This window comes from Bombus pyrosoma, linkage group LG4, assembly GCF_014825855.1.
Source record: "Bombus pyrosoma isolate SC7728 linkage group LG4, ASM1482585v1, whole genome shotgun sequence".
NCBI classification, from domain to species: domain Eukaryota; kingdom Metazoa; phylum Arthropoda; class Insecta; order Hymenoptera; family Apidae; genus Bombus; species Bombus pyrosoma.
In genome coordinates, this window is record NC_057773.1 from 59,244 (window position 1) to 74,551 (window position 15,308).

Sequence of the window (15,308 nt, forward strand, 5' to 3'; positions counted from 1 at the left end):
TTGATTTTCACGTAAAAGTGTAAAAACCAAGAGGTTTGGCAATAGACGTGGTGGCGGCAATGGTACTCAATTTCGGCGGTTAAGGACCGTGCTCGTTTATCAATACCATTAGGCCGAACGGCGGGCGAGACATCCGCCAACATTGAGTACCACTGCCGTTGTCACGTGTTTTCGACAAACTGCTTCGCTTTTATATATATATATTTTTATTTAATACTTTGCATTCTCAATTTATCCAATTTGAACATTTGGTAGAATTTTTTAGCTGGCGCTTTCACATTGGTAACAGAACATGATTTTCTAGTTTTGCTTGATACTTTTTGCAACGAAAATATCTATTCTATGGCGTATTATGGTTAAACTTTCTGCTAGAACTTTTGGAATAAATTGGGAAATGGAAACAAAAAATGGCGCGTTTTAGTGGAGTCCACATCATTTTTTCGTTCCAAATGCAATTGCATAGCTTTTACTCTACAAGCGCAAAATATCTCCAAAATTGAAAATTTGCAATTTTTTTCAAAATTGATTTTTTCGAAAACTGTAGATTCTGAGTAAAAAACGTGTTGCAGATTTGTGTTTAGCTAAAGTATACAAGAATCATTTACTGAAGGTTACAAAATTGAGAAGAAGTTCAAATTTATTGAACAGTATTGTTGTCCCTAATTAATATCAAATAAATTATTTCTTAATAATTTTCTATTTTAGTTAACTTTCTAAGAGAGTAATAAATAATTTGGATTTTGAATATTGTATTTTACATCTTTTTAAGTTGCAAACAATATAGCCGAAGTATATACAATTGGTTCAAATAAATAATTTCATGAGTCACAGTATATTGTTATGTACCCATCTATCCAATGCTACACTGTTATGAATATTTCGTCTGGTGAATCTTTTCGCTCTTGTCTTCTCGCTCGCGAGGTTACTTGGCCCCAGGAAAAAAGCAATAACCTCATTGAAGCAGGAATACAGTGGTTCTTTCCGTTCAAGTCTGTTATCACAACGGAGCGTACGTCACAAAGCATAACAAGCTGTGTGGTTCGAGGGGACAGAAGTGGTGGAGTGCTTGATCGACTCGACTGAAGGCGAAGTGACGGTAAATCGTTATTTCGTGTGGATTTACGGAGTGTCGAATTTTCATATTGTAGGAGAATCCTTGATTATCCGAACTAGTCGTGATACACATTTTTTAGATAATCGAATAATTTTGTTTTGTATGATTTATATATATTTCGGGCAATTTTATATCACATATAATATATAACATAACATTATAAATATTAAAATAAACATTAATTATAACATAATATTAAATAAAATAAAATTATATTTCCTAATGCTATAATAGTTTTAATGTATATTAAGTGAGAGTAAAAATGTTTAGATTTAAATGTATCAATGTATCTGTGCATTCTCTATTCTTATTTGGGACCACGCCCAAATTTTTCATTAATTGACGTTTTGATAATTAATTGTTTCATTTGAAGCCAATCTGTCAAACCATCTGAAGACAACTCAACCACGTGGCTTTGGTAATCGCGCCGTACTTTATGTTTTTCTTTCGGTATCGCGCGTGTGACGAGTGTGACGACCACATTCGTTGACTGTGTCGTTTGCAATCGTGATAGATGTACATTTCTGTCACTTACCGCGAATAATCGAGAGTTTTAAAGAATTTCTGAACACCACACATACTTTGGAGATATTGAAAAGGAATATTAGAATCGTTTGTTTAAATAAGTGTAGTCTGTGTATAATAGAGTGTATGAATGTAGTGTATGCGTACAGTGAGTAATGAAATCATTCGAACCGAACGGCAATTTGTCTTCCTCGTTAATTTCTTTTCTTTTTTTTTTTTTTTTATATAATTTGTACTTTACAATTTGTCCAGCTGGACATTCGGTAAATTTTTCTAACTTAATTGCTAAATAACATGTGGATGGCTACCCCCAGCGGGATACCATCTTCGAGTTTGACTATTTTATTTCTTTAGTGAGATCAGTGGGTTGTTTCTTTTTAGTCTTCTTTCTATAAGAGTTTTGCTCGCTTCAGCAGCCAGCTGATTTGGATGTATTGCCGTTCTTTCCTTGTATTTTTCTGCGTACCTGCCGATTTCTTCTTTGACCGTTGGTATTTTTAAGTCTTTCTTGCTAATTACGGTTCCTTTCGTGAAACTGTACTACGGATATTGTTCTCCCATAAACTCTTTGACATAATCGTACGGGCATCTCTTTAACTGTATTTTCTACTCTTACCTTCAACGTCTAGAATGGCCAATTGTGATTTATACGTTTACAATATTTCTATCACTGTTGTAAATACTTTTCTGTTATGTTGTGTACTGTATATCTGATTTACTTCTATTTAGAAGAGCCAAAATTTTCCGTCTTTATGCAGTTTGACAATAACTTGCCATTCAGGCATACTTGTTTCCGATTTCTTCCTCATGATTCTTAAATATAAATATAGATACACGTTAAATTTTCGTTTCTATTTGCTGTCAAATCCTGTTAGAAGCATATTGGAGATCAGTTATTTATATTTAGGACTTTGACTAAATACATGTTTGTAAATTATGTACTCTAAAACACAATGTTCAAATACTTCAGTTACATAATATTTGTACTTAATTGTAACCTGTATAAATGTTGTATAGTTTGTTTACGTGTAGATGAACTTCTCCTAACTTTACGTATATTTAAATGTACATATTGAATGTATATATGTTAGTGTAAGCACAATTTTTTTTAACAACTCACAATCCATGTATACATATTAGAATATACATATATTAGTATAGTGATAGTTTTATCAAAACAAAGTTATTGGATTATGAGAAAAATTCAGTTATCCAAACAATGGTGTCACAATAATCAAATTCTACTGTATTCATCAAACCTCCGAAATGTAGTTTTATATTACTATATATACAGACAACATTCTAAAAATTAGGAACATTCTAAGCGAATTTTCTATTTTTGTCTTCCGTAGCTGAGGAAGTTGGATATTTTGTTTTAGAATAAATTGCAAGTTAGTTTTCGTAATTTTTACAAACATCACAATTATTAAAAGATTCCGATTCATTTTCGATTACAATCGAATTTTCGTGACTTTTTATAAACATAAGTTATTATGAGTATTATATATAAATTCTCGTTTACAAGTTTTCATTTTGTGTAAATGAAAAAAATTCGATATTTTATTGTATAATAAATTGAAAGTGAATTTTGTGATTTCCATAAACGTGAAAATTACAAAAATTGTCTACGAATTTTCATTTGAAATCGTTTTGTACAAAAACTAAAAAAATTAAATATTTCAATCTGACATGTATTGGAACTGAATTTTCGTGATTTTTATAAACATTTATTATTTATTGTAAACTTTTTTACAAATAACACTTTCTGAGTGTAGTGTTAAGGATTTAATCGAGTTTGTATTATTTTTTACTAAATACTAAATACTCGTACATCTTAAAGTTACGAAAGATTGCTCGAACAGAGCTTTAATTATTGTTCATGACGCAATGTTATCGTGACTATGGGTAACATGAAATAACATCCTCTAATACGTGCGAATTATCCACTTAACTCGGAACCCACGCTCGCGAGAATATATCATATGAAAATGGCAACAGTGTAACATGTACGCTTACTACACAGTCAAATGTCGCTCGCCATCTATGAGCTGTTACTAGAAGTATAATTAGGCGAGAACACAGGGCGGTTTGGTTGTTGCCGATGGATTTTAAATTTATCACAATAAGGAGAAGACGGTCATCTGAAATATAATTACAATGTAATTTTTTTTTACAATACAATGGAATGGTTCACATTCTTACAGACATTGAGCTTCTTTTTCTATTTCGTTGGCTAACTTTCATTTTTAATGTTTAAGCATTTTCCTCCACCCCGTGTTTTAAAATTGACGATAACTTCCTACAACTTGACCAGTTTTACCTGATTTTGGATCAGCATCGAATGTAAGAATAAGGGACAAGGAAAGCAATTGGCAAGCAGAAATGCAAGGAATACAATAAGACTCTTCACAGAATTTATATTTAAAGATCAGTTTAGAAAAATAGAAATTAATTTAACTCTTGTACTGCAGTGCCTGGGTCTCTTCGGACTAGTCGATAAATGACAGAAGTTGTGTATGTTAGAGAGGAAACATATGTTGAGATTCTTATAGCCAAAATAATACGGAACATGGCTATCTTCCAAAGACGGACGACTCGGTCAACTACAGGGAAACAGTATCAGTACGTTCGTTCGGAGATAAAATTTTGAGATTACATTGAATATCGATGTTAAATCTGTTTTAAAGATACGCTTAGCTTCTTATTATTCTAACACAAGCAACTTCCGTTCTTTGCCGATTTGTCCAAAGGGATCCAGACATTGCAGTGCAAGAGTTAAATTAATTTCTATTTTTCTAAACTGGTCTTTAAATATGAATTCTGTGAAGTATCTTATTGTATCTCAATGTATGTGCCTGTTATGTCAAAGTACTTTGTTTGCAACGTTATTTTTATTTAAGCGATTTTAACATTGATTACGAAAAATATTTGCACACCATTGTGTTTATTATATTAAAATAATAAGATCGAAATATGTTAAATTTCGTATCATTTAGTAGTATTTTCATATGACTACAAGCATTTGATATTATAAAAATGAAATGTATATGGAGATAAAAATGCTCTTCATAGGAAAATAAAAATAATATAATACCCTTATTATATTTTATAATCATATAACTATGTAGTTTTGAGATATAATAATGAAAAATGTTAGAAATGTGAACTCTTTTTTAAATAGATCACTGTGTTAACAAATACAATACATTGGAACTGGGTATTTCTCATTTGAAACGAAAATAATAAATAAATATAACAATCTAATGGAGGAACAAGGAATGGGTTTGTAAGTGCCCAACCAATTTTCATTAAACGTTTATGATTTGATACCATAATAAACAAGGTTGTCTATTTCTGTAGGTCGTTCACGCTCTTTCTGTGATATGGATATGATTTACATTTTTTTTGTTGATGCTCACCATTTCGAAATGTGTAATTTGATCGAATTAAAATAATCTTTAACGATAACATTTCCTTCGATTAAGCTGAGATTTCAAGACTCAGAGTCATTTCAAAGTCATAGCATAGTAGATCGTTGAACTTGTCTTAAGATCAGCTACAACAATATGTAGTAGAAAAAGCATAGCTTTATTTAAAAAAGTCAAGATGGGCTTGACAAAAACAATATTATCAAAACAATTTTTTGGAAATTTCTTGTACAGAAATTTGTAGCCAATTAATAACTAATTAACAAAACTTATACCAAAATGATAAATCAAAAACATTTTTTCCCCAGATTATTAAAAGTGTTTGAAAAGTCACAAAAGTGTTTAAATAATCAATTATTTTAATAAACTGCATTATTTAGCAGGATCATGTTTGATATTTGTCCTATATATGTATATTCAAGATAGATATTCATTGAGATCTATTATAGATAGATATTCATGCTGTATTCTAAATTCTTGTTAAATATTTGTTTGCGATAAATATCTCGTAACTTTCAATGTTGAAATTCTACATGTTTAAATTGGTTGTAACGACAGTGTAATCGTGATAATCACGATTAGACTGCGAATATTTATTTACTTATAGAGAATGTCAAGGTGTAAAAATTTGCCGAATACACATATAGTAAAAAGTATCTAAATATCTAATATATCTAAAGCTATATAATATAATATTTTGTCGGAGAAACCAATCTCTATTTCCTTATATTCTTTTATTACATTCTCAAAGTATGGATTTGCGTAAATATCTGCCCATTATAGTGTTAATGAAATTTCAAAATATTCTATATGACACACATAATATAGCACAAAACAACATGATAAGTGTTGAAATACTTCTGTAAGGCAGTGTAGGTGATTCAAATATGTAATCCTATTTTATTATATTATAAGTAAGTATATTATAGTATGTTGTTTTATAATATATTGTAGTATTATACTTATATATATATATATATATATACATACATTACTTATATATATATATACTTATATATATATATATAGACTTATACTATACATATAATATATTATATATATAGTGTATTATAAGTATAATATTTTATTAGTGTGGATATTCATGCAAATACAATATTTTCTGATCACAATTGAAAAAGATAGAACCTAAGCAGAAATTTGTTTTATCTATTAAATATTATAATGAGTGTCGTTTGTACTTTGGATATTTTATACAGAGTATTCCATAACGGGGACAAACTATAATTATGATATGGTAAAAGATAGACAACATTTCATTAGGCAAAATTAAATGGTTGCGAATAATGTGAATGGCCTAGTGTTCATTCCGAAAGCAGAGACGTTTTGAATATTTAAGAACTATTTCTATCTCTCAAATAGAACTAACTTTTTCTTACACTAATCAATGGATCTTTGTACTCTGTATAAAAAAGTATTAAGGCATATATACAATCTATATATTTTTGCATATCTTATATGTAGATTCCACGAATTTTTGCATTCAAATATCACATAATTGCACAAAAATGCAATTTTTCTCTAATTATAAGAGAAAGTAATAGAGCAACGGTATCCTATCTCTCAGCAGATAGAACCGTGGAATTGTGGTTATTCTATATGTACGTGTGCAGTATCTGGGATAAAGTAGGAACGTTCACCGTGTGGCTTTGCTGCAGGATCATGGCTGTGAAAGAATGGTTCAGAAGACTGCAGCCCGTCCAATTGTACCTGATCCTGTTTTTCACCACCGCTTTCTTTGTCGTCGAAATGGTCGCCAGTCATGTGACTCATTCGCTCACGTTACTCCTCAATGCCTATCACATGCTATGCAACATCATAGCACTTGTTGGTTGTATCGCCTCCATCAAGGTAAGTTTCACCGTAAATTATCCAGCTTATCAAACTATTCCTTTTGACGATCATCAACTATCAACTATAATAAAGAAAATTTCATATAAACAATAAACATATCGTGTATATGAAATGTTCTTTCTCCTATGTTTGAATTGATTTTTGATTTGAGTTCGCCGCGTCAATATTATCCGTTAAATTCTGTTGCAATGTTTATCAACTGTATTAAAGAACAAGAAATTGATTACAATATTGAATGATAATGAAAATGATATATGACATGTGTAAACTGTGGATTTTTATACATTTATGATTTACATTTAAATTTGAACATCCAAAAAATGTACAAAATACATGTAATATACAAAAATGTATAATGCTAATAAACTACACATACACGTACAGTAGTTTCTATAGCATTTAATAGATAAAACAATTTTCTATGTATCCTTTATTTCCTAAATCATATTTGTGAAGATACGAATTTACATAAGTATTCGCAGTCTAATGATATGTATTCAATGTTAAGAAGGATTATGACGAAGTATCGAAACTTCATTATTGATTTTATAACATTCGTATTAATTTTATTCTACTTCTTTGCTCCATTGGAACGATATTCTCTTGTGTTCTTATCGTTTTTGGGAATATTTGTACCCTTGAAAAAGACATTTTTTTCTGTTTCATGAATATGTAACATTTTAAATTCTATTCTTAAATTCGTTTCTGAATATTATTTGATTCGACGATAATAATTTTCCATGGTCTTTTGTACTTTTAAATATATTATTATGTTGTTATTTTTACATTCTGAATAACACATCATTTTTTTCTATTCTTTATTATATATGATTTTTTTTTAATAATTTTTTCATTTTTCATATTTATCAAATCGGTGACATTTTGAATTCGTTGTAAAAACTTCACTGTGTTTGTACCATTGGTGTCATCTCGTTATCAGAAAAAAAGAAAAACACTGGAGAATTTTGATTTCAAAGAAGTTGATTAATTTTATCATAGCACGATGATGCACATGATTTTTCGACCTCCAAACATTTTTTTAATTTTTTTCTTATTTATATTTACAATTTACTTAATTTTTGATGCTAATTAATTAATAATAATTTTTAATAATCATGAATTTCGTTAGCGTATAACTTGTAATGTTTCATTAAAACAAAAATAAACTTAGTTGGTAAATATTATTAAACAAAACACGTGTATTCATCACTCATGTTATATCATAAAAAATTATCTACTGATTGTTGCAATTAAGTTAATTAGGTAATGTATGTTTAAAAAATAATAGTAGATTAGTTGTAATTAGACTGCAGGTGCTTATGCGTTATGCTTTCATAGAAAATTTAAAGGTTCAAAACTTTGCAAAATGCACATAACATCGCAAAAAATATCCAAAGGTAATTGACATAATTTTATTTACTTTAATAAGGGATAAGAAGAACAAAAATGTAGAAGAACATTTTATTGTCCTTATGAGTTAGTTAAAATTTCGTGATCTATAACTTTATAACAAAACTCAACAAAATGTTTCTCTTCCCATATAATTTGCTTCGACAATTATCAAAATTTTTTATGAGATAGCATAAGTAAACATAGGTGTTCCGTTTAATAATATTTTATTATAAATTAAACACATATAGCTTCACTTTCTATTTTCGTTGCAACAGAATATTACAAATTATACACTAAACAATTGTGTTATCGTTATCATTTCCCACGATGATAAAAATCTTAATTTGTATTCAATTAAAGTTAATCGTATATATGCATGTTATTATCTACATTGTAAAACAAGTCTTACAAAACTGAATAACGTACACGATTAATTTATTTGTTTAAGAAAGCATAAATTAGGTTTCAAATGTTTATAATTTAGAACACAATTATTTACAACTATATAAACTAATTAGAAATAAATTAATGTTAGTAATTTATCGTTATAAAAAGTAATAGTTACAATAAGTTATATTAATTTCATATTTCTATTATTATATTATAATCAACAGATAGTATCATTTATCGCTCATTTGCTCTTTCGGGCCTTGAGGGGGTTTGGCTTTACATCCTTATATTTGCTTTTATCGGTAAATCGCTTACATATAACTCTAAAACATAGTAAATATAATTTATATACTATATAAATTATATTATATATTATATATATATATATATATATATATATATATATATATATATATATATACGTCTACATATAGTAAATATAATTGTTTGTCTTGAGACCTAAATCATCTATGGTCTTGTTCGCCATTTATTCCTATTATTTTTAGTGTCGCTAAAACTAGTATTTGTACAGTACTCCTTTTCTTTGTATCTCTATCAGTTATTTTAACTCATTCTCTATCCTCTTCGTATGCTTCCTCTCCATACTTTTCTATCCTACCTACTCCCTTTCCCTTTTCTTTATTTTCCTACTTATTTTCTTTATCCAGCCCTTTCTTGAACTGCATTTCTCTAATACATATTCTCTCTCCTTCTCTTCTTTCTGCCTTCATTTCTTTGGATCTATTTCTTCAGTACTCCTACAATTTCTTTTTCTTCCTCATATAGTCTACACCTTCGTTCTTTCTGAACCTCGCCATTAGTTTTTGGTCCTTTGTTCCCTCCTTCTTAGATGATTAGTCTGAAATAGTTATTGCCCTTATATTCTGGTATTCTCCGTTATATCTCAAAATACTGATTCTTTCATATTGTTCTTGATTCTGTATCTCCCACCAATCTCACTATTATTAGATAATATGAAAACTCCATAAAATTTGTGAAATATTTCGTATAAAACGAACAACATTTTGTTTACTTTCTTAAGAATATAGCTAAACTTTAACTATTAGAAAATGTGACAATTATTATTATTGATCAAAATAAACAATAATGAGAAAGAACTTTGTATTGAATTTTATTTCAAAAGTATCTTAAAATATTTTTTTATTGAGAATACAATTTATAAAGAATAATAATTAATTTAAGTATTAACATATTTCTTTTTTGTAGTATAGCCATCGTCAAAGCAGCATCAGTCACAGTGAAAATAGCGTTTCCAGTTCCTTACGAAATTCAGTAATTTGCATAAATGGCGATGAACGCGGTTCTACGACGTCTTTGTCGACGAAAACAAAGGTAAAAATAAAATAATTCAATTTGTAATCAGGTCGTTCTTGCTTTGAAAATTTAACACAGAAATATACCCAACACACCGAGAAGCTTGCAAACAAAAATTCCAAAAGTAAAATTGGAACAGTGATTAAAAATAAATATTTGGTTTGTTAAATATCGAAAATTATTCGATGATTTCCAAAACAACTTTTGGTTTTACCAAGATTTTTTTTTAAAAAAGATGGTTATATAACCACGTTAAAAATATAAATATGACAAAGACGTATCTATGATGAATACAATGAATTAAAGAAAATTTAATCCCAATTATTATCCCTTATCATTTTAAACTTTATTAAAATATTATTTAGATCATAAGCTTCCATGACGATTGGATGATACATTTATGGTTTTTCAGGTTTCGATCGTGTTCTTAATCGTCTGTCTCACTTTGTGCGAGGTGTGACACCTCGTCAACGTTACAGTTTGCTTCTTCAGAGCAGAAACTGTTTCAGACCTTATCGTTTAATTTCCTGTTCTAGCGTTCACCTGTAACAACTGTTCCAGAACTATTCCAAAGAAGTGAACTGTAATGTTAGCGAGGCATCGCGTCGACACAACAAACTACAACGCATAATTAAAAGCACGATCGAAACTTAAAGAACTATTTATTAAATTATATTTAAAGAATACGTGAAGGAACAAAAAATTTATTTTTCAGCAATCACGATCGGATAGGAGGATGAAGAATACATTTGGCTGGGCGAGAATAGATATCGTTACGATGCTTATTTGTTGCGTTTTTCTCGCGTCTTTTTGCTTTTCTTTGTTGGTCGAAGCTTTACAAACTCTGGTGCATATAGATCATTTGGATGAAATGCACCATCCGATGCCTGTTCTTACAATTGGCGCGTGTGGTATCCTTCTTAATGCTTTTTGTTACATACTAATTGGAGGATACACCTTCAATCAGGGTCTTGTTCTCCATGTTACAATGAATGGAGATGTGATACTACGACGGTATGTAATATTATAATAACTTCATGTCATATGATAACACTGTTCAACGTACCTAATTTTGCAAACTTCAGTAGACGATTCTTGTAGATCTGCGGGCTAAACACGAATCTGTAAACCGTTTTTTTTCCTAGAACCGCCAGTTTTCGAAAAAATCAATTTTGAAAAAAATTGCAAATTTTCAACTTTGCATATGTTTTGTGCTGTTAGAGTAGCAGTTACCGAGTTGCGGTTAGGACGAAAAAATTCTGTGGATCCTTTTGAACAAAATGATATGTATTGTTAATGCATTATAAACATTTAAATATATTTAAATACTGATNTTGATTTTCACGTAAAAGTGTAAAAACCAAGAGGTTTGGCAATAGACGTGGTGGCGGCAATGGTACTCAATTTCGGCGGTTAAGGACCGTGCTCGTTTATCAATACCATTAGGCCGAACGGCGGGCGAGACATCCGCCAACATTGAGTACCACTGCCGTTGTCACGTGTTTTCGACAAACTGCTTCGCTTTTATATATACATATATACATTTTTATTTAATACTTTGCATTCTCAATTTGTCCAATTTGAACATTTGGTAGAACTTTTTAGCTGACGCTTTCATATTGGAAACAAAACATGATTTTCTAGTTTTGCTTGATACTTTTTGTAACGAAAATATCTATTCTATGGCGTATTATGGTTAAATTTTTTGCTAGAACTTTTGGAATAAATTGGGAAATGGAAACAAAAAATGGCGCGTTTTAGTGGAGTCCACATCATTTTTTCGTCCAAAATGCAATTGCATAGCTTTTACTCTACGAGCGTAAAATATCTCCAAAATTGAAAATTTGCAATTTTTTTCAAAATTGATTTTTTCGAAAACTGTAGATTCTAAGAAAAAAACGTGTTGCAGATTTGTGTTTAGCTTACAGAAGTGTGCAGGAATCATCTACTGAAGATTACAAAATCGAAAAAACATAAAAATTTATTGAACAGTATAATTAGACTGCGTATGTTTACGTAATTGCATGTTTTTACACGATAGAATTCAAATAGAGAAATGAAAACAGATTAACAAATTATAAATTTAAATTTCCTACTAAAACATAGTAGCAATTATATATTTCATTATTTATGATAGTACTGTTATGCACATTTACTATTTAAATGTTATGGAAGTTATATTAGAGTCAGAAGTCTTTCTATAAGTTTAGAAGAGATTCCTTAATTTGACTTATAATTAAAAAATTAAAAAGTGATCAAGGTAAAGCGCTTGTCAGTAGCAAAATAATTCTACAAGTGTGCAAGTAAAAGTCATTTGTATACATCGTAATATTTTATTACACCTTTTTATTATGATTATGAAAAGTAAAATCATCGTATTTCGAAAATATATATCATTATATTCTTTCGAAAAGATTTTATTTTTAGCTTTATATTTGTTTGTCCATATAGAATCATATAGTTCTCAATTACGAAGGACACTATACATATATAAATATGTATAGACAAATACTACACAAATAGATTTTTATTGCACACAATATATTATTCGAAACTTTTGAGAATTTGTGTACGTCATCGAACTCTTCAATGCTTGATAGAGAAATTAGAAAAAATATATTATGACTGAACCGTAAATTTCTTTGCATTTATGGAGAAATCCAAAAATGCACAAAATACGCCATAATATATGAAATATCCTGTGTGTAATATTTGTTATGACACAGTAGGTAAAATAAATTTCCGTCTGGGTTCCATTTTTTAAACTATATTCATGAAAATATGAATTTGCATAAATATCTGCACTGTAATTATGATTTTACTATATACATATATTTTCTTGGCTAATCCAAATTCAAAAGAAATATAGAAAATTTCCGAAACTAACAATAGGTTATGCGTTGCCTATTTTTAGGAACAGTTCGCAGCAAGCGAAAGAAGGTGAAGAACAGTTATCTTCGCAAACTAGGCGAAGTCCTCTGGGTATACCAAAAAGCCAAGGTCTACGAGAAACGTGTCGTGATGCCTTGGGCTGTGTTTTTGTTATTCTCGTGTCCATTTTAGTATATTTTACCGATTCTAACGTGGCCAAATACATCGATCCGCTTTTCGCAATTATTTCGGCCATTTCACTCTTCGCACTTAGCTATTCATATAGTAAGTATTAAAATGTAAATAAACAATTACTGGAAAGATGTTAGATTGGTAATATTAGATATAATAAATATTTCCAAATGAAACTTTATTCGCACATAGCTTTTCCGAAAGGAAATATTTTGGTTCTGTGTTCGACTTATCGTTGAAATGGCTAAAAATTACTCGATTGTAAGTCATTTAGTCCGATTCTGATTAAATAATTCTGATCATCCTGCTTATTTGAACAGAGAAACCAAAAAGATTTCTAATTAGAATGAGTGTGATTATATATGTGTGTGTGTGTGTGTGTGTGTGTATGAAGCAAAATGAAAAATAAATATCGAAAATTAAAAAGATTAAAAATTTAGAAGCAGTATAATGAAGTTTATGTATCAAACAGAATTTTTTTTATTTTTTCGCATTTCGTGACAAGGATAAAGGAATAAGAAATAGTTGTTAAGATTCTTCAGTTAAAAAATAGAACTGGGTGTAAAAACTAGTAATTATGTTGAACTCTTAAATACTTTAATCGTCCCATACTTTCACTCTGTTTAAATCAAAGAATATTTCTTCTTGTCTTACAAAAACATTTTTATTACATTAACATTAACTATCGTGATTGATTCAACTGATTAATTCAATTTTTATTCCATTCAAAATTTATCCAATTTCTAGCAAAGCAATTTTTAATTTGATCATGACATGCGTGCAAATTTTTATTATAGTGAAAGAATCTGGACTGATACTGCTGCAAACAATCCCTAATCACATAAACATTGATTCTCTTAAGAGAGAATTACTAGAAGCTTTCCCTGGTATCGTGAACGTGCACGACTTACATGTTTGGCAATTAACAGGGCAGAAGATAATCTCTACGGTTCACATCATATTCTTGGATCCAATGGTGAGTTTTCTGCTGTGATGGGTTCAAGTACATCGCAAGTAGATTCGAACATTAACCAATTAGATTAGAGTCTTGAGAAAACGAACTGCTACTTTTTCAAGTTTTAAACTTGAACCTAAATGTAAAAGATTCGAATCCCCTACGAGTACTTTGGCGTGGTACTAAATAAAGAAAGATACTCTCATGTACAGTCAAACGCTATTCGAATAGGTCCAAAACTATGGTTCGCTTAAATTCATTTTTCCCGGTTTGTTACAAATGCAAACGTTCAAATAAAATTTATAGGAATCTTATTTATTGCCTATAATTTCTAGGGAATTTTTCTAGTTAAAAGAATTTAATGAAATTCTAATAAAGGTAATGTCTTTCTGACTTTCATGATTTCTTACTACTTGTAAGGGATTCGATTTGTTCGAACATCGAAGTGGTTATAAGTAGATTTTTGGAAGGTGCAAGTAGTTCTTCCAAGCTTCGAAATCAATTTGCGACGATCCAATACTTGACAAACACCTTACTTACAATGGACGCGAACCACTATACAATCGCGAGATTATGCATCTTTAATAATAAAAACACGAGTAGAAACACAGGTATCATACCTCGAAAGCAGTTAATGCACAGGTATCTGAGGAATTTTTGAGATCATTTTTTTCGGAAACGAAGCCTGAAATGAAAAAATATTCTTCATTTTCCGATTTATTTTTGCATGTAAAACCACCACCCGCCCGGTTGTACCATGATTTTGAGGACACTCTGCATGTTATTAGTAGCATTCAATTCTATGGAGTAAAGTCTTAGTATTGCATTTAATTCGGATGAATTAGTCCATATCCGAACTTGATCCCATCATTAGTTTGCTGCATTTAGTGGGTGCATTGAATAAGAAATAATACTCTGTTGCACAGGTTTATGCCAGTATTACCGACGAAGTAACAGCCTTTTTCATACAGATAGGAATAACTCAAGTTACAATACAGCCAGAATTTTATAAGGTATGTAAGCAAATATTTTTAAATAGGCATGAATTGTAAAAAAGAATATTAAGAAATCAAACATGTATAAATATGATGTAAGATGTAAATTGATATTAGATATCTACAAGATTATATATTATACCCATGTTAAAATTACGATAATTCGGCATATTTGTGACTTTCATAGTGCCAAATTTTTTTTTTTTTTTTTTTTTTTTTTTTTTTTTTTTTTTTTTTTT

The 15,308-nt window shown here is 29.6% G+C and overlaps 1 protein-coding gene across 8 annotated transcripts in view; it reads left to right on the forward strand.

Moving 5' to 3' along the window:
- Nucleotides 1-15,308, forward strand: part of LOC122566550 (zinc transporter 1) — a 32,979-nt gene that overhangs the window by 9,328 nt on the left and 8,343 nt on the right. The window contains exons 1-8 of one of the 8 annotated variants that reach the window (XM_043723975.1): nucleotides 1,345-1,787; nucleotides 5,896-5,981; nucleotides 6,744-6,936; nucleotides 9,949-10,074; nucleotides 10,772-11,070; nucleotides 12,971-13,212; nucleotides 13,917-14,095; nucleotides 15,001-15,087. In XM_043723975.1, coding sequence (XP_043579910.1) covers nucleotides 6,748-6,936; nucleotides 9,949-10,074; nucleotides 10,772-11,070; nucleotides 12,971-13,212; nucleotides 13,917-14,095; nucleotides 15,001-15,087 — 1,122 coding nt within the window. In that variant the 5' untranslated portion in view covers nucleotides 1,345-1,787; nucleotides 5,896-5,981; nucleotides 6,744-6,747. Of the gene's footprint in view, nucleotides 1-837; nucleotides 1,097-1,344; nucleotides 1,788-3,274; nucleotides 3,799-3,962; nucleotides 3,983-4,847; nucleotides 4,926-4,983; nucleotides 5,982-6,743; nucleotides 6,937-9,948; nucleotides 10,075-10,771; nucleotides 11,071-12,970; nucleotides 13,213-13,916; nucleotides 14,096-15,000; nucleotides 15,088-15,308 lie in introns of those variants that run through there. The other 7 variants (XM_043723973.1, XM_043723977.1, XM_043723972.1 and 4 more) reach the window with 7 other exon arrangements.